Source organism: Lepisma saccharinum, chromosome 2 (assembly GCF_977018435.1).
Source record: "Lepisma saccharinum chromosome 2, izLepSacc3.1, whole genome shotgun sequence".
NCBI lineage: Eukaryota > Metazoa > Arthropoda > Insecta > Zygentoma > Lepismatidae > Lepisma > Lepisma saccharinum.
In genome coordinates this window covers 209,968,957-209,988,845 of record NC_139230.1, presented here as the reverse complement: position 1 = coordinate 209,988,845, position 19,889 = coordinate 209,968,957, and the positions used below count along the sequence as shown (strand labels likewise).

Sequence of the window (19,889 nt, the reverse complement as noted above, 5' to 3'; positions counted from 1 at the left end):
AAATTATAAAATTATAAAAAATAAAAATATGCAAAAATACCTTATTTTGATGAATATGTATCATTGGTTGAATATTTTTTAAAAAATTAATGTTTTTTTTTTAGAAATTTTTATTATTCTGAGATGGCAACACTGATGCTTGAAGAAAATTTCATACTCCTTTGTAAATTATTTTGTAAACTTTAGTATTTCATATTTTGTATTCAAACACAAAATTGAGGGTCTGAGGATATGTTTGTATGCCAATGTCAAATTTATTTCTTGTATGCAGTTCATGTAATCTTTATTTTCCGGATGAATGGTAAATTTACTATTTCTCATTATGTTGAAACCACTTTACATGTCCAATGTCAATGTAATAATACTTAATAATAAATAGTAATTGATAAATAATAAATAAAAATGTTACCTTACTGTAATGAATATCCATAATTCATTGAATACTTGGAAAAGTAGAGATATGCAAGAACAAAAAAATATTTTTTTGAGATTTTGAAATATATTTTGGGATGGCAACACTGACGTTTGAAGAAATATACATAACGTTAATTTTCAAAAAAGGGTAAAAAGTCATACGTTGGCTGTGAACTTTCCAATTACATATATCCATATGCACCGAAAGGGTTAAGACACCCACAAATGTATGCTAAAGTAGACAGGAGAATGTGAAGTGATAAAGGTCCTCGTTTTGTATTGTGTGGCCTGTTTATTAGTCTGGCAAGTGTGAAGGGACAGGGTGCTTGTTATGTATTGTGTTCCTTTTTCTAGTGTATTCAACTGCAAAGTGTGTTATGGCTTGGCAAACGTTTTCTACAGCGTGTATTGATTTATGATTCATGTGCGTTAACTCAATCGGTACGTGAAGTTCAATGCAGATTTGAAGCAAGATTGCTGGGTGTAAAAGTTCCATGCATTTTTTATCTCGTGTAGATTTAAAAATGCTGAATACAAGTCAAATCCACACACCCTGGAAGAACACAAAATTAACATCTGCCAAAAAATTGCCAGCATTAATCAATGGGAACTGCCACAAGTTATGGGTAACTTCATCAAGAGGTGTCTAATATGTGTGGACAATGAAGGTGGCCAGTTTCAGCACCTTCTTTCATAAACTGGTAAGTAACTAAATCACTAGGAGCATACATATTTTGTTTTTGACAAAAAAACGAAATTTGAAAAAACACATTGTAGTGTTAATTTTTCATGTTTTTGAAAGGTGTGAGATGCATTTTGTGACCATGTTTTGTCACGAAATAATGCGAAATGAACTGCAAAAAGCGAAATTAACTCTTAAACACGAAATTTAGGGTTTATTCACCGATGCAGCACCTTCTGAAGTCTGAATTATCCTGAGAGTTATGCAATTCCCGGAAAATTGATTAATTCTGCTGTTAGTATTGGAGAAACAAAAATCGACTCCTTTACACAGAAATAAACTTAATACTCTGATAACTACATAAATGGGCTATTAGAAGTGAAATGTTAATTCTGTGGAATAAGTAGTTTTTAAAACAAATTTAGGATTATATTCACAATTTTAAAACCAAAATGTCTTTTTATATACCACTTTTGATCCAATTTTTCACCGCTATAACACCGATATTTTATTTCATTTACCGCTTTTGAACCCGAAATTGACTCAGTTTTTATACCGAAATTTTGCTTTTTTATTTACCAAAAATATGTGCCTCTATAAATCACTCTTTAAACTAGTAACGGAAACTTGTGCACTTGATTCAATGACAGTCTACAGTGCTGTGCTTGTCGATAGCACAAACAGCAATGCGGCAGTCTACACTTCAATGGATTATATATTATTGTGTCTAATGCCGAACTTTCAAGTAATAAATTGTTATGTACAAACTGTACACAAGGAATAAGAGCAAATAAAGCATTAATATTTAATAATAAGCACAAAGAACCAAGATCACCTGTACTCCTGGCTGTTCCCAGAAGAGAGGCACAGATCCCCTTGTCTGAACGTACGATGTTACTTCATCATCCATAAATATTACTTGCTCAGTCTCAACAAAATTAGCAACATTTCCATCATCATTCGTCCCACGCACATTGAACCTGAAACCAACAGAACAGATATAAATATGTTTTTCACTGAGAAATATTCAATCACCATAGTTTTATTTTTATCACTTTGTGACAAACTAAATGAAAGGACTACATAGCAATGGTCTTACTAGAGTTCAATATACTCTATGTGATCAGTAGTAGCCGGACATCCACCTGAAAATGAAGTAAAAGTTTGGGCCCCCCTCCATCGGGAACACTGGCAGTCAATATGGTGTTGGCCCACCCTAGCCTTGATGACAGCCTTCACTCTCACAGGCATACTTTCAATCAGATGGCGGAAGGATTCCTGGGGAATGGCAGCCTATTCCTCGCAGAGCACCGAAATGAGAAGAGGTATCGATGTGGGTCAGTGTGGTCTAGCACTAAGTTGGCATTTCAAAACATCCCATGACTCTGTGCAGGCCAGTCCATTAGTGGGACGTTGTTGCCATCAAACCACTCCCCCCTAAAAGCCCTGCAGTATGGACGGGTGCTCGGTCATGTTGAAAGACACAATGGTCATCCTCGAACTGGTCTTCGATGGTAGACAGCATGAAAGCGGTTAAAATGTCAATGTAAGCTTGTGCCGTGACATTGCCACATAAAGCAACAAGGGGGCCAAGCCTCCTCCAGGAGAAACATGACCACATTGCAACCCTGCCACCCCATCGACACTATATACTCTGGTAGATGTCGTTCACCAGGCATTCACCACACCTACACCCCACCATCAGATTGCCACATGATTCATCGCTCCACACAACAGTTTTTCACTATTCTATCGTCCAGTTTCGATGCTCCTTGCACCACGCGAGGCAGCATTTGGCATTTGCCTGTGATGTTTGGCTCATGGGCAGCTGCTCGGCCATGGAAACCAAGTTGCCGCACCTCGCACCGAACAGTTATGGTGCTTGGAGTAGATCTTGATGCACCCAACCACCTGACCATGTTGAAATTCCGGGAGTTCCTCAGACCATCCCACACTGGTGTCTCGCACTGTCTGCAGACTACTGAGATTAATGACCATGTGTTCTGCATGGTAGGTGGCAGTACTGTGTTGCCCTCTATGATAAACACATGTTTCGTGGTGCGTCCGGATACTTTTGATCACATAGAATACTTTTAAAGAAAGTTATTCTAGCAGTGGCCACGGTGGCTCAGTCGGTAACGCGTCTGACTACCATGCTAAAGATCCCGGGTTCGATCCCCGGCCGGTTCAAATCCGGGAACTTTTCTAACGATGGAAGCGGCCCCGGTGCTCACCCAGCGTCGAATAACATGGATACCTGGGGGAATCCCTAGGGGGTAAAGGCGGTCAGGGGCGTGATGCTGATCACATCACCCCCACTCACGACCGGATCAAGAAAGTGTGGGGCGTTACCCCCACACCCCCTATACGCCTTCATGCCATGGTGCTAAGCACAGGGGAACACTTTACTTTTTACTTTTTTTTTAATTTACAATAGCAGCTACATATAATAAGAAGTCATGCATTACATGAAGGGATGGAGGAAAAAACCATGTAAGGCAGTCTCGTCACACTCCAGAAAAATGAACATGAAATAACATCACTACTTTGCTTACGAGACAGAAAATTGACTTACCTGTTTTTTACCCCTGACCCTTCATATGAGAGCCCTCTACAGGCCAAGTTACACTAATAGAAAATCAAGATGAGCAAAAACAAATTCAAAATCATCAATCAGGATTAAATTTATAGCATGAACAAGCAAACAAGAACAATATAATTTTCATCAGTTTTCAGTCTGTGTATCTTTCACATGTTGAAAATTAATCCTCAATGTACTTAAATTAAATAATTAAGTAACAGATTTTCAATTGCACTGCAAAGAGACATAAAAAAAGTACAATTTTATCTAAATTAACTAATAAAGACACACACTGCACACTCACCTGGTACCTGCTCTTTCGCAACTGAGGCGAGAGATGATTGAAGCACGAGCCTGGCGATGACCCACGTATATGGTCCTCATCTCAACATTTCCGCACATTGCTTTCAGCAGCCAATTGGAACAGTTTACATTGAATCGTATGAGATGGATGTGCAACATTCGGTTCCTAAAAGTGAAACAATATTCATGTATGAACTTATATAGCATACATAAGCAGGAGATGTAAGATACTATATTAACACTATCATTTTAACATTCTCATTCTCAAATTGGCCAACACATCTCTCAGCAAGATAAAGTTTTCATATTCAGAAATGTCAACAGGATGTATTTTAATGTAAGACACAATGCTGTGTGTATAAGAAGAGAAAGTCTCATACCGTGGCCATGTGGTCTAAAAGGTGCAAGCTCTGGGCATCAACTACAGGATGCGTGCAGGTTTAAGTCTCTTGGGGGAAGTGTAACAACTTTTCCTGGGTTTCGACCTGTGTATGGGATCAGCAGCCACCCAACATCATGAGAAAATTAGGGTGTTAAGAACGAGGAGCATTAAGCCTGCTTTAGATGAAAGCATTTTCCTTAACATCTGTGCCATGACCAAAATGCTACCATGTAAAGTGAGAAATCTTATGGCATTTCTCAAGGAGAGGATCCATCCTATTTCCGTAGCATAACCAATCAGAAGCGACCTCTAGGTCACGAGCACAGTTGTAATGGCGACCACGTGAGATGTAAACAACGTATCACTTCACATTTTTAAAACACGATAATTATTCAACCGAGAGGAATTACAATTTGTATGAAATGGTTTTAGGTAGAGATGCAAGGTGCTGATTAAATATATACTTTACAACATTTAATGTACACGTATGGAAGAATATTTTAATTGTAAACACCGTGCACTTGCCATATATGGTGTAACTCGATGTGCCTATCGTGCTGTATGTATCATACAATGTAATCTCAACAGCTAACCGAATTGTTCCATGAAATACTTTCGTGTAAAGTGCTATCTGCTATAAAATTTTTGGAAGCATTTACATAGAATTTATGCTAGCAAAAATTTTATAGGAAATGCTTTCGTCTAAAGCTGGTTTAACACAGTCATAGAAAACCATTGTGCTGACCATGCGACACCCCATAACTGGTTGGTTGAGTGGCTGGCAGTGGGTAGGTAGGCACTGGCCTTCACAAGCTGCTACGCCATGGGTTATTATTAATAGAACAGAAAATGATGTTTCCTAACTGTAATATTACAAATATTTTCACTGGTGTTTCTGCATTAGCTATTTAACATAATTTCTTACCTCTTCGATAAATTATGACAAAAAGTATGAACAATGATTACATGAAACAAAGCTTGAGAGAAGAGAGTGTAAGCCAAGCACTTAAGTGTTGCTGGGCGTTTGGCATGTTTTACAGACATTCTTGACAATATCTCTTGCATTTAAAAACATCTACAATGTTTCAAATTCTGAAAAATTTAACCTGTTTAGATGGAAAATTAAAGGTTTAATAGACTCAATTGCACTGCTTCTTAGTAAGTAGAGTAGTATTAGTTTATGCTAGCCGGCCTCCATGGTGGAGTAGTTAGCACATCGTGCTATGAAGACAGGGGTCCCGAGTTTGAAACCCGGCATGGGAGTTCATTGTGACTGTCCTTTCATAAGTTTCATCATATCATCACTCATTCTCATATTCACGGTTAGCCAAAAGTGACACAAAAGCAAAGTAAAGTAAACACAATCAATCAATTAGTTTGTGTTACCACAATGTTGGTAAAGAATTAACTGTAACACTGCTCCAGTTGTGTGTAAATAAAACATAAAAAATAAAAGAGCAATATAACTATGATTTTAAAGCCTTAAAAAGACTATTATGAAACTACACAACTAAATGGGTAAAACCAAATTTCTCCCCCTACAATCATGACAAATTATATCTTATCAGACTCACCAGAAGAACCTGTTATCTGTGTCTTCTGTTCTTCTCTTACGTTGGGCAGAAAGTGTCAGGTCAATTGGTTCACCCGAAGAGGACCATGAAAAGTAGAAAGTTCCTGAGTTAAGCACCTTTCTGACTTCAGAAATTCGATCTTCATCTTGTTGTTGATTTCGAAGGGAGACAAAATGAGTCTGGGTGATCCGAAATACTTCTGAGTCACTGATTTTTCCTACTGACACACACCCAGTTACAAGAACCAAGTACAGGACAGCACTTTCACCTGAAAAATAAATAAATTGTAATCAAGTCCTTAAAAACAGTACAAAAATATTAAAAATACAACAAACACCTCTTACAGCTGTAGCATGAATGGATAAAACAATGCCACTAATTTTACCAATATGGTATTTCTGTATATAGCCTTTAAGTCAGTGTAATACTCTGAACTGATCACTAGGGATGGACAATATCGAAAATTTGATATCACTATCTATCATCAAGAAAATACTGTCACAGACAATACGATACAATATTTTTTCCATATCGTGATGCCATATATTCTTTCGTATTTCTAAAAATTAAAAATACAAAATTATTTATCACTTACGTAAAATGAGTATCTATATTCAGGGTGGCTACAAACAAGCAGAAATGAAATTCCCTGACTTTTCCAGGTTTTCCAGGACAAAAATTTGCATTTTTCCCTGACAATTACAAACTAAACTAAATCGATGTTTTTGCAAATGGAAATAATAAACTCATACAGATCCAGGTATGCATTTGTTAAGTACCAATATTATCTTCTATGAAATTGACTTAATTTCTCTATTCTCTATGATTTGAATTCAAACTGCAAAATAGTGAATTTGGAAAATTATTACAATTCACAAGCTAGGGAAGGATTACGGAATTTCGTCATACGCAGTAAGTTTAAAATAAAATACTTGATTATTTTTAAAGTTACGACTAAATGAAATTAGAGTGATTGATTTAAGAAATACAATTTGTAATTTATCAATCTCCTTATACATTCTCGGTACTATATGTTGATATTTCCACTGAGGTTTGGAACCCTCTGCTTGCAAGAACCATGAGTGCGGACTCATTTTTCAATCCATAAAGCTCTCTTCTCTGTAAAGCAAACAACTTAACTCTTGCATGTAAGTGAAACAATTGAATCGAATAAAATAAAGTGTCATATTTCCTTACATTATCAATGGGATTTCTGCTTCAGTACAGTATATCCAAGTTAAGTACTGTGAAACTGACTACATGCAGTTATACCATTAATGCTGACGAAAAGGGTATGTAGGTATTAGAAATTTAACGCAAGCAATTTATAGAATTTCATTGTATAGGTACCTGACTTAGCTAACCACACATTAAAACAGGAACACACTAATAATAAAAGCTTCTGAAAGTTCATATACGAGGGGCATCCTGAAAAAAGGTCCAATGACCCCTATACGCAGCACTAGTGGTCGGAGAGCGACACACACACATGCAGGCAGTTTGAAGTGGCATGTAGCTCTAATCTGGTACAGTTGCAATGCAGCCGTTTTAGGAAAGTTCTAGGTTAAGGATTGCACCTGTCATACAGTCTCCCACCGAGCCTAGCCTACAATGTACACTCAGAATTTGGCACAGAGCCACCAGCAATTGTGTGAGGTGTGCAGACAGGACGTCGTGTATGGTCAGACGATGGTGCAGACAATTCACGGAAGGCCAATCGAATGTTCACAACCTCATACAGCTGAGTACACACGGGCCCTTTGCATCACTTCAGGTGAGAGATCTTGGACCATTCCCTGTACAGCCCTGGCCTTGAATGTACCGACTTTCATCTCTTTGTTTAACTAAAGAGGTTTCTGGCAGGGTAAGGATTTGACAGCTACACTGAGGTAGAGATAGTTCCAGTCTTTGCTGTCCGACACATATACCATGGGCATACAAAATTTAGTGGCATGCTACTACAAATCCCAGAATAACGGTCGTGATTATGCGGAAAATTAGGTTAAGATTCACTGTTACTAATGCAATAAATTACAACTGATATTCATGTTTTATTTATACCTAATCGGTAGGGACCTTGATATTTTGTTATTTTTTAAAAAAAATTGGTGTATTTTCTTATTTTTTATTTTTTACTATACGGTGTTATTTTTCTCAAAATTCACATTTTCATTTTAGCGCATTTTCTGGCAAACATCTGAAATTATTCCTTCATGGTATTTTTAAACTACTGTTTCAAATTGTAAGTCACATGGCTTACGCCTCTTCGTGAGAGTTTGAGATCTTGAAAGTTCTTTTGGGAAAGTTATTTTCGATACACCTTTTTTTAAATTTTAAGGTAAGGATTTTAGATAATGGAATTTCCCCCGTATATACTGAAGGGTGGATAATGACCATAAGTGGCGATGTACCCAAAAAATTAAAATCAATCAATCTCACGTGACAGATACCGATATATTATGGCACCAAAAATTGGCATTATCATTTTTTTGACTTGTCAGTATTACATTTCCCAAAATTCGCGTTTTTGTTTTAGAACATTTATCTGCCAAATATACCGAAACTTAATACTCCATTGTGCTTTTAAACGATTATTTAAAATTGTAGATCACATGGTCTATGTATTTTCGTGACAGTTTGATATGTTGGAACAGATTTTTGAGGAAGTAAAAGTAAAGTGCTCCCCTGCACTTTTCCATGAAGGTGTATAAGGGTGTGGAGTGGGCCCCACACTTTCTTGATCATGGCTAAAGGTGGGGGTGATGTGATCAGCACCATGCTCCTGGCTACCTTTATCCCTCAAAGTTTCCTCAAGGTACCAGCTTCATATGATGCTGGGTGGGTGCCGAAGCAGTTTGAATAGGTGGAAAACATCCCGGTTCTCCCCCGCAGGAGATCGACATTGACATTGAAAACATATCTCGTGCGACAACTATGAGGATATGGATCCCGTGTGACAGTAGATACGCACTCGATCTCCTGTTAGAACCCTGCCACTTTTCTCTGTGATGCAAATGGTTTTGATAGAAGTTGAAAAAATCGTGGGAAATACATGATTTAATGTGGCTGTCGGAATTATTCCATGTAAGTATAACTCAATAGTTTACTCTTGAGTAAAATGTTGGAAAACTTGCATGTTCTATGTACACAAACATGGCCTAGAAAAGACAAGAATGTTGGATTTCATGGAATTTTTTGTTTCTTTAAAAAAAATCAATAAAAACGCCAACAATTCACGTTTTATGCCAAATTCGCATTATTTTGATATTTAGGAAGGGCGAAAAATGTGTCCAGACATCACTGCTCATTCCTAAACATAACTTCGCAGCAATTACCATTTTTCATGGTTTTGGCGTTTGCGAAAAATCAATCGGAAATTACTTTCTGGCCACCCCTCGTATAAATCAGTAGATGGAAAGTGAAAATTTAGCAGGGCTGGCAGAAAAAGTCATTTCTTGAAGACAGTGATTTGCTTTCATGATTGAATGATTCGAGTAAATATCATATTAAAATATTTACGTATTTATTACTAGTATTTTATTTCATAATATTGGACATTAACCTTACTCAGTGAGAGATTAATGACCATCTCTCACGAGTTTAAACAGACAGGGCAGAGAATGGTGTTAATTTCATTGCAATACTAGTGTTGCAGTAAATTTGAGGTTGGGAGCATGCACTTGCCAATTTTTATAACGTTCACCAATGCAGGTGTATGTTTCACTTTTTCGTGATAGTATTCAATATATATCCAGTTTTGTTGGATTCTTCTTGATATCTAAGAATAGTGCAATGTCATACATGCATACATCAGGATGATGTAAGAAAACCTTTGTAAGCATTGCTACATTAAATAAGGTGAAGCAAGCCAGAAAAGTAATACAATTCCAGCAGCATATTTGCAGTCTAAAGCTCTTCTTGTTTATGCATACGATTTTTGTTGGATGTTGCAGTCCGAAGACATCGAACAAAAATCATAAGAGTCCCATGCATGCAATTTCTGTCACATGTTGTAGTGAGATACTTTGTCGGGTGGCGATATTCGACAAAAATCGTATGTATCAATGGAACCTATTTGTTTCCATGTTCCTTCAGTTTGCCCAACAAAATGCTTACTACGACGTCCGACAACTATCGGACGGCGCCACCCGCTCCCATCCCCTCCATCTGTTGACAGTTCGGTCTCCTTACTACTCTCCCATATGGACAAGAAAAAATGATAATTCAATGCATTTTCCACGTAATATTTAGAGGCTTAACCTTTACTCCCCCGATGTTATTATATGGTATCATCAGAGTAAGGTCGTTCTGGCCCGATGAAACCATATGGTGCAGATTACGAAATTAATGTGCTTTTTGGACCCTCAAACTCTTCTGTTTGAGTTGAAACTCTGACACAGCTCTGGAGCAAGCCTGGGTAAATTCATATTGATGACCAACCTCCCCCCGCTCCGCAACATATCCATGACACATTTCCGAAGTGTCTCACATTTTGGCTCATTATTCAACTTGTATGGCACCCAGGAACATGAAACAAGTTTCAATCTCTTTGGAATGGTCCATTATTTGAAGAGAATACTAAGGTTTGCGCCTTCTTCCGAAAATAGCGAGAGAAGAGGGGGGGGGCAAACTAAAGATTTTTTAAAATTGAAATTCGATGGTCACGCCCCCAAACCCCGCTTCCTCGGTTCGGCGATTTTAATTGTACACGGTTACATGCTATGATTTTTTAGCTGCAAAACAAAACTTATCCGAAGTAAATTGCTCCCATAGTGCCAGAGTTATAACAATTTTCCTCCAAAAATGCTAATTACCTATTTTTCGTAAAAAAAAAAAAAAAAAAAAAAAAATCACATTTTGGCTTATTATTCAACTTGTATGACACCCAAGAACATGAAACATGTTTCATTCTCTTCAGAAATCTCCATTCTTTAAAAATAATACTAAAGTTCACGCCTTCTTCCCAAATAGCGGGAGAAGAGGGGGCAAACTCCAGATGTTTATGGTTTTTTCATTGAAATTCGGGGGTCGCGCCCCCCAAACCCCCTTCCTCGGTACGGCGTTCTGAATTGTACACGGTTGCATGCTATGATGTTTTAGCTGCAAAACAAAACTTATCATAAGTAGATTGCTCCCATAGTGTCAGAGTTATAACAATTTTCCTCCAAAAATGCAAATTACCTATTTTTCGTTAAAAAAAATCACATTTTGGCTTATTATTCAACTTGTATGGAAACCAAGAACATGAAACATGTTTCATTCTCTTGAGAAATGTCCATTCTTTGAAAATAATACTAAAGTTTGTGCCTTCTCCCCAAAATAACGGGAGAAGAGGGCGCAAACTTCAGATTTTTGTTTTTCCCATTGAAATTCGGGGGACGTGCCCCCCCAAGCCCCCTTCCTCGGTCCGGTGTTCTAAATTGTACAAGATTGCATGCGATGATGTTCTAGCTGCAAAACAAAAGTTATCCGAAGTAGATTGCTACCATAGTGCCCGAGTTATAACAATTTTCGTCAAAAGAGTGTTCGAAGTCAATGAAGACTATATTCCCTGACATTTCCCTGACTTTTTTTTGACACCTCAAATTCCCTGACTTTTCCCGGTTTTCCAGATTTTCCAGGTCTGTCGCCACCCTGTATATTGTACACCGACAACATTTCAGGAACCACTGTTCCCTTCTTCAGGTCCTATATATCAGCTATCCAGAAAATTATCATAGCCTCGTCAATTCATACACTCGTCAGGAAAAGGAATTGGTTCAATATGGTAAAGGTAAAATACTTGGAAAACGCTAAACTCTTTGCTGGACCTGCGCTCACTGTTATTTGTTAAAATAATCACTATAAAACCTTTCATTAAAAAAACAGTGCAAGTTAAAACTTTTAAAAAGAAAAGATGCCTTCTTATCACACTATTCCCATGCAGATTGCCTGTGCTTTCCTCTTCTTTTTTAAAAAAGTTTTAACTTGCACTGTTTTTTTAGCAGAAGGTTTTATAGTGATTATTTTAACAAATAACAGTGAGCACAGGTCCAGCAAAGGGTTTAGCGTTTTCCAAGTATTTTACCTTTACCATATTCAGGGTTCCCACAAAAACTCCAAATCCATTTTCCCTGAGTTTTCCAGAATCCTCAATTTTTTTTTTTGAGTATTGAATGCACAGTAAATGACTACTATAATTATACAATGGCCTCCTCCATTTCCCCTCATAGCCATACCATCCTCACCTTCTTTATTACTGTTGTTTTCTGATGCAAATAACAAAACTAGTTCAATAATAAAATAAAATTACACTTCTTTCCATGTAATTAAGAACAAAGATGACCAGTTTTCTAGAACTTTAAACAACTCTGAAACAATTACTAACATATCTGATATAGAACATTGAAATATTCACACACTTTTCATACATGTTTATAAATGGATACAATATCAATTAATCTGTATGTAATGCGTACAATAATACTTAAGACAAACAAATTATTGGAAATTTTAAAACATATAAAAATGAAGTGACAATTATTAGTACCGATTTAAAAAGGAATAATAAGTTACTGAGACTGAAATATAAAACAAGAAATTTACTTAACTCTTTCGCTGCAGTCGTTGCTTTTATGCACAGCACGCCAGGTGCTTTGCTCCACGGAAGTCGCATTATTGCTAGTTCATACTTGAACTCGCTGCGGGTGTCGCATTTCCGAAGTATGTCACTTTTAGTAGCCTACTGACATCTGTTGACAGTATTTTGAACTATTTGAACTTGTAGTTTTGTTTTTATCCATATGATGTCGCTAATTACACCTCCGTTTAGAATTCTTTGACATACGAGCGTTAAGTGCTCTGACATGTCAGTTTCAAATGCATGTTCGAATGTAAACAACATGGCTTCGTCAAGTCGTCAACACTTGTCTGATAATGATGTTACTCAACTGTTATTTGCAGACTCAGAATCAGAAGGTGAATTAAGTTGTGACGATAATAGCAACAGTTTTTATGGGACTTCAAGTGGTGACAGTGATTGTGTAGTGTCTGATGAAGAATTTGTACCGCCGTACGTAACATCATGGAGCAGAGTGCAAAACAGCATTGATCTAGGTGCGGCAATTTCAAAATTTTTCAAAATATCATACCACCAGGGACTACAGAATGGTTTTCCAGTGGAAGGAATGACTTTTGTAAGTTCTCTATAACATATTTTGCAATGTAATTGTGTAAAGTTATTGTTTCTAAAAAAAATGTTTGTAAAATTATTGTTTCTAAAAAAATGTTTTTTTTTCAAAATTTAAATTTTTTTCAAAATATCATACCACCACGGACTACAGAATGGTTTTCCAGTGCAAGGAATGACTTATGTAAGTTCTCTCTCATATATAATGCAATGTAATTGTGAAAACTATTTTTTTATAAAAAAAATATATTTTCAAATTTAATTACGCAGCCAAGGGATATTGTGTGCCAGAGAATTCCGTAGCGAAAGAGTTAATGTCTGATACAGCAAATTAAGAAACTTTACTTCTCAGAAGCTTCAAGTCTTTTTAATTGTTCTGCAATAGCCTATGCTTCTTCTTGCATCTTTTGTTGTTTGGCTTGTAAAGCACGGATCTCACTTGCTTTACGTTTCATTTCTTTCCTTATGCCTTCTTTGTGATCACATTTCTTTCTCATCTTCTGCAATGCTTCTTCGTATCTAATACGTGCACCTTTAACACCCTGGATCATATCTTTGCTTACTTCTACATTTGACACTCCTCCTACCACTTTCACTGCATCATAAACTTGCCGAATAGCCACAACAGACTCTTCTTTCAAGTTTTCTATTAAAACCTGGTTATTTACAGAAAACTCACTATCCACATATGCATTGCCATGAGATCAGTTTTGATTGAAAAGTTACAAAACTTCTCTTTCAATTCTTTTTCACCACTGACATTGTGCAACAATGTCTTAAACTGGTGAATTACTTTATCACCAGTTACAGCCTTCATTCTCTTTCTCCTGAGAAGTTCCTGTATCAGGTCTTCCATGCGCTGAGCACATCTAGAGGGCTGCATAGTCTGCCTTTTACCTACCCACTGCCCGCTTGCCCGCGAGGACAGGTATACCTGCTCGCCTGCCCACGGCAACGAGTCGACTTGCGTCTTTACCTGGGTTCTTGGTCTTCAAGGCGCTCTGCGCTTACAAGGTAACTGGGCATTCAACAAGACCCGGGCGCCTGCAAGACCTGCTGGAAGGAAACAGCCCTCCGGCAGCGTGTCGCTCCAGGTGTTTCATCACCACGTGGACAGCTACAGCCAGTGTTGCCTACTTACGTAGCTCTTAAATCCTACGAAGTCCTAGGAGGAGCTCTCTCCTCCAAGGAGAATTTATATACTTAGCAATTTCAGTTCAGTGTAAGCAGTTTTTATCTTATTGCCAGGAAATGCACGCAGTATTACAGCTTCATTTATCTAAATGAATGATCGAGCAAACAAAAATCTCCTCACTGAAAACTAATTGTTTTTCATTGCATGGTGCCTTAACCAGGCACGCAGTGGCGCAACCAGAGGGGGCAGGGTGCATTGCTCACAACCTTGGACGGAACTTAAGTCTAGCGGAGGGGTCAGGGTAGGGGTCAAACATTAAAGTACAAGAAAAAACAGGCGAGCAGAATTTAAGAGCAGCAGGGCTAAAGGGTACTCAAGATGGAATTAATTTTCATATTTTTCTTGCATTTTCATTCCAGACGGCCAACGGAACCTGCAAGGGGGGGGGGGATGGAGGGGTAATTGCAACCCCTTGATTTCAAATTTTACGAAAGTAGAAATATGTTATAAAATATTATACAGCCTCATCAAGTTCAATGCCGTAGCAAAGGGGTAGCGGGAGTCGGCCCTGAGCGCCGAACGATCTAAATGAGAAAAGTTTTAAAACAGAGAATGCTATGGCAGCCCGTGATATTATTTGCTATTAATGTTGGTTAGTTACGAGTTGGATGAATTGATTATGTAATAAGTCACTCCATGTGAAAAGAAAATATTGTAGATGGAAATTTTACATGCCATATGTATGTACATTCGGAATGCATTTATCATGCACTTTCTTTCTTTCAAAAACAGTTTGTGTGCTTGTATTCCATTATTAGCTAATGTGAAATTGACGTGTTGAAAAAAAATATTTCTAATCCTCTGTTTCAACACAAATACGTGAGAACGGACTTCTACCCCCTCTTTGCGTGCCCTTTTTGCATGATTTATGAGGATAATAATGCCTTTCATGCTACTTTATTACAATTATTGTGATTGTTGTTGTTGGCACGTTTATCCAAGTACTTGAAACCCCTCTCCCCAAACGAGGGTAACGGCAATGCCCCTGGCTGGCTACGGCCCTGGTGTTCGCAGTAGAACAGTGTGTTGTTCGACTCGCGAGCTCGGCGTCGAACGTGACATGTTTCAGTCCTGCCCTATATCACTATATATACGTATATTGGTTGTTTACGACATATACTTATGGATCCTGTGCCACGGAAGACCTATTTCAATGTGTGTGTGTGGGGGGGGGGGGGGAGGGTAGCAACATTTGTAAATCTCATTTCATTGGTGATGTGGCTTACGAAGCTTTGAGTTCCCTTTTTTAAGTAGTGAAAATCTATTGCAGTTGGCAACACCGCAGAACGGTGTGGGCCCGGTGCAGTTTCTACTCGAAGCAACTACGTCATGCAGAGGGAGGGGTCTGCAGTTGATGGAAAGAACGAACTGAGACCTACTAGGTATCGTAAGACTGCGGGTACCCGGCGGGTCTACAATGCCTGCCAGGAACGATCTGGGCAGGTGGTCAGACAAGCTGCTCAAGCGAGGGTGTTGTGCAGGTTGCATGGCATTTCAGGAGCGATGTCTCGCGAACGGGTCTACTCCAGGTCTTGTGCAGGCCTCTGAGCACATCGCTTTGGAAACTGAGTCATTTGCTTCGGAACTAAACAACTAGCAGCTCTAACCAACCTTAACTTAAGAGGACTACGTTCCACAATCTTCTCTGTTGTTAACTGCAAAAAAATTCTGCAGCTAGTAAAAAACATAAGCCTCTCCTTTTCATTCACCTCTTTAGCTTCCAAAGCAGCTTTGGCACCAATGCCAATATCAATCTTTGTCAAAGGAATCAAGTTGTCAGAATTCCTGGCATCAATTTGCATTAATTTAAAACTATTTTTTGCATTGTTCAAGATGTCACTTTTTATGAATCTCCCCATTACATCTCTAACAACACTTTCTAGGGAGTCATGAAGAAATGGGAACATAGGTTTGGGGGTTTGGAACATTGTCAAAAAAGGCTCGAATGAGCTAGCTAGTCTCATGAAGAAACTGAGCCTTGCAAGCATAAAATGGTCATAAAACCCTGCCATAATTCTTGACAAACAGTATGATCCCTTGAAACGTTTACTCTGGTGAAAATACTTTTTCAAGTCAGAGAAAATGGCTATAGCTCTTTCAGCAACAGCTACATTTTCAACCCACCAAGCAGCACAGAATTTTCGAGGCAGATTAGTCTTGCCAGTAATTTTTGTGTAATCTGCATGCCGAGCTGGAGAATCTTTAAAGAAATAATAGATGCATCTAAGAAATTCATGGACACTCCACCCAGATTTCTTGTGATCTTCTTCATCTGAAACCAGATGTTTAGACAATTCATGGAGAAAAGCCCAATTTACATTTGGTCCATCCATTGACACTTGAACCATTTTTTGAACAGGCAGAGATGGCAAAGCTTCTAGAAACTTCCCGAGAAGATCTTTGGCTGTTGCATGATCCAAAAGTCCTGAGGTGAGTTACTGGGTGGACACTTTATCATCAACTATATTCCAGTACCTCAAAATGATGTCCATCTGTTCATGCTGAACAATCTTATTCAAAGATTCATCAAAGCACACAACAAAGGAGGAACTCAACAAAATGTCATCTTTAAGAGAATTTGTAAAATATGGTGCTAATCCATACAAAATTAAATATGACACTTTCGTAGGACCAAGTGTAAACTGCTGAGCAATCTTGCTATCTTTAAACATCTTCTTGAAAATGTCTCCTAAGCCTGCCTGAAAATTAAAGGAACAATGGCCCATGACCATTTTTAGAGTCCACATAATTTCTGCTCCTCTTACATCTTCATTCACAACAAAATTTTCCAAAGTAGATTTTGGTTCACTTGGTGAAGGAACTGAAAGTGTTGACTCTTCTAACTCACTTTTTACTGCAGCACTAGAAGGTTTATTTTGACCATCAAACTTTGGGCTTGGTAGGAAATAATTTTTCAGATTGATGCAACCGAGCTTCAGTATTCCTTTTGTGTGCAGCACTTTTTGAATGACTTACTATAGCTTGACGTTCCATGTTACTAAGTTCAAACACTTTTTTTACAAGTTTTACACTTTGCTTGTGTCCGACTGCCCTTTACGTCCTCTAGCCACTTAGACCACTCTGGGTTGACACCTGGAACAATCCACCGGGGATTAAAACTAGTGTGAAAAGTAGACATACGTTTCCTGAGCCTTTAAATACCAACTCTACAAATATACTGCAAGAAAAACATGCTTTAGAATTGGTAATATTATGAGTGACAGTGATGATGACAGGAACAAAACAAGCCTAAACTAAGATGAAGAAGTGAGAAATGCTAGTAAGTTAGTGACAGTTGCAAGTGCAAGTGTGATGGGGGGTTAAGTATACACCATTTGACTGGCCTTAACCTCATGATATTCAACTTCTGGCATATCTGTTGAGAAAACTATTTCACTACATGATATTAATGTAGATCTGCTGGTCCTACAAGTAATTCCATTTTACTCATATGTGAACTTTTGAGGCATGTAAAAATTCACATGTCACGTCATGACTATAACAATAGTTGAACATGATCAAAACTTAAAATATGAACAAGTATTTATGAACAGTACATAATTCATATATGGCACTAGAAAGTAAATATTTAAAATTCTGTTCTAAATGCAGCAAATACACAATCAACAATATTGTACAGAAAAGATGGCAGAAAATAAATATTTCCCTAAACAGGACACTCCATTTTTTTACTATTTTGTAAAAAAAAAGAAGGAAGAAAAACTTAAAACTACTCCATAATAAGGGAAATCAGATGAACACTGGTTAACTTTGGACATCAGGTTATCTTTATTAAGTGTTTTCCACATCTTGAAATATATTTTACGTCATGTAAAAGATCGAAATCGGCTAATTAAATTTTAAAAAGCGCAAAAATTTATGAGGGTATACACTTGATCACCAGCCCTAGAATCACATTTAAAAACAAGAAACAGACAAACAAATAGATACGAGTTCCTTGCTGAAAGAGAAATTCTACAACAGCCTGGATTATCCACAGACAGGAGGATATTACAATCCCTCAGTTTTGCTTCATTGGGAACCATTAATTAATTACAAGATTTTCCCTGAGATTTGTATTTTTTTCAAATTCCCTGAAATTTCCAGGTTTTCCAGGTGTGTGTGAACCCTGCATATTGTACCAATTCCTTTTGACGAGGCTATGACAATTTTCGGATAGCTGATATATAGGACCTGAAGAAGGGAACAGTGGTTCCCGAAACGTTGTCGGTGTACAATATAGATACTCATTTTACGTAAGTGATAAATAATTTTTAATTTTTAATTTTTAGAAATATACAAAAGAATATATATAAAAGTAAGTCACACAAACCTGAAGTATGAATTCGTGATACCAACAATATATCATCTCCATGACATATATGGACATAAGAGGACTTTGCTCATACATATTACACTGGAGTGGTCATACTTTATTAATGCAAGAGCAACATATATTAAACCTCAAATATTTGAAACCAGCATATTACGCACACACACATTTTTTACACATACGCTTTGCTAAAAAAAACAATACCTGTAAGAATATTAATTCATATATGTGGATCTTAAACTGTTACTCTGTATAAATTTTAAAAATCACAAACCACGCATATAATGGTCCATATGAAAAATGAAAAAATAGAAATAATGACTGATGGAAAGAAAATAAGCAATCCCCTTGATGTGGCACAAATTTTTAATACATACTTTGTGAACATTCCCAATACCGTAAATAAAAATGCAGTAATCTCTACACCTAGATTAAGAACATATTTCAACAGTCCCCAAAACACAAACACTATGTTTCTCACACCAGTAACTGAGGGAGAAGTCATGAAGGTAATTATAAATTTAAAAAATAAGTATTCTTCAGGGCCAGATGAATTTTCAAGTTCTCTACTAAAAAAATGTGCGAATAGTATTTTACAACCACTAGTAAGTATTTGAAACACATCTTTAGAAACAGGTATTTTTCCTAGCGAGTACAAAATAGCAAACGTGAGACCATTATTCAAGAAAGGCAGCAAAGAAGAATGCTCAAACTATAGGCCAATTTCTCTTTTATCGGTCTTCTATAAAGTAACAGACCTTCTTAGAAAAATACGACATTTTATCCAAACATCAATTTGGATACCAAAAAAGTAAGTCAATATCACAAGCTATTTTTTAATTTACAAATAACATACTAAAATCGAGAGACAAAAAAATGCATGGGCATGGATTATTTTTAGATTTTACCAAAGCATTTGATTTGGTTCAGCATGACATTTTACTAGATAAAATGGACCATTATGGAATCAGAGGTTTAGCAAAGAAAATGGTTCACGTCTTATTTAAAAGACAGATGTCAGTATGTAGATATTAACAAAATCAAATCAGACCAATTGTTCCTCAATAGAGGTGTACCGCAAGGCTCAATTCTAGGACCAGTTTTATTTTTACTCTACATAAATGATCTTCCAGAAACCTTATCATTCTCAAACAATACTTTTTGCGGATGATACAAATATCATAGTAAAAAGCCTGGAATATGAGCAACTTCAAAAGAATTCCATTTCAACAACAACATAACTAAACACCTAGCTAA

At 37.2% G+C, this 19,889-nt stretch overlaps 1 protein-coding gene across 2 annotated transcripts in view; it reads right to left on the bottom strand.

The window, feature by feature from the left end:
* Synj (synaptojanin) overlaps nt 1–19,889 on the bottom strand; it is a 107,709-nt gene that overhangs the window by 77,307 nt on the left and 10,513 nt on the right. For both annotated transcript variants that reach the window (XM_083117936.1, XM_083117937.1), the window contains exons 3-5: nt 5,937–6,204; nt 3,982–4,146; nt 1,932–2,076 (exon numbers count right to left, since the gene is read on the bottom strand). In XM_083117936.1, the coding sequence (XP_082974062.1) occupies nt 1,932–2,076; nt 3,982–4,146; nt 5,937–6,204 (578 nt within the window). The remainder of the gene's footprint in view (nt 1–1,931; nt 2,077–3,981; nt 4,147–5,936; nt 6,205–19,889) is intronic.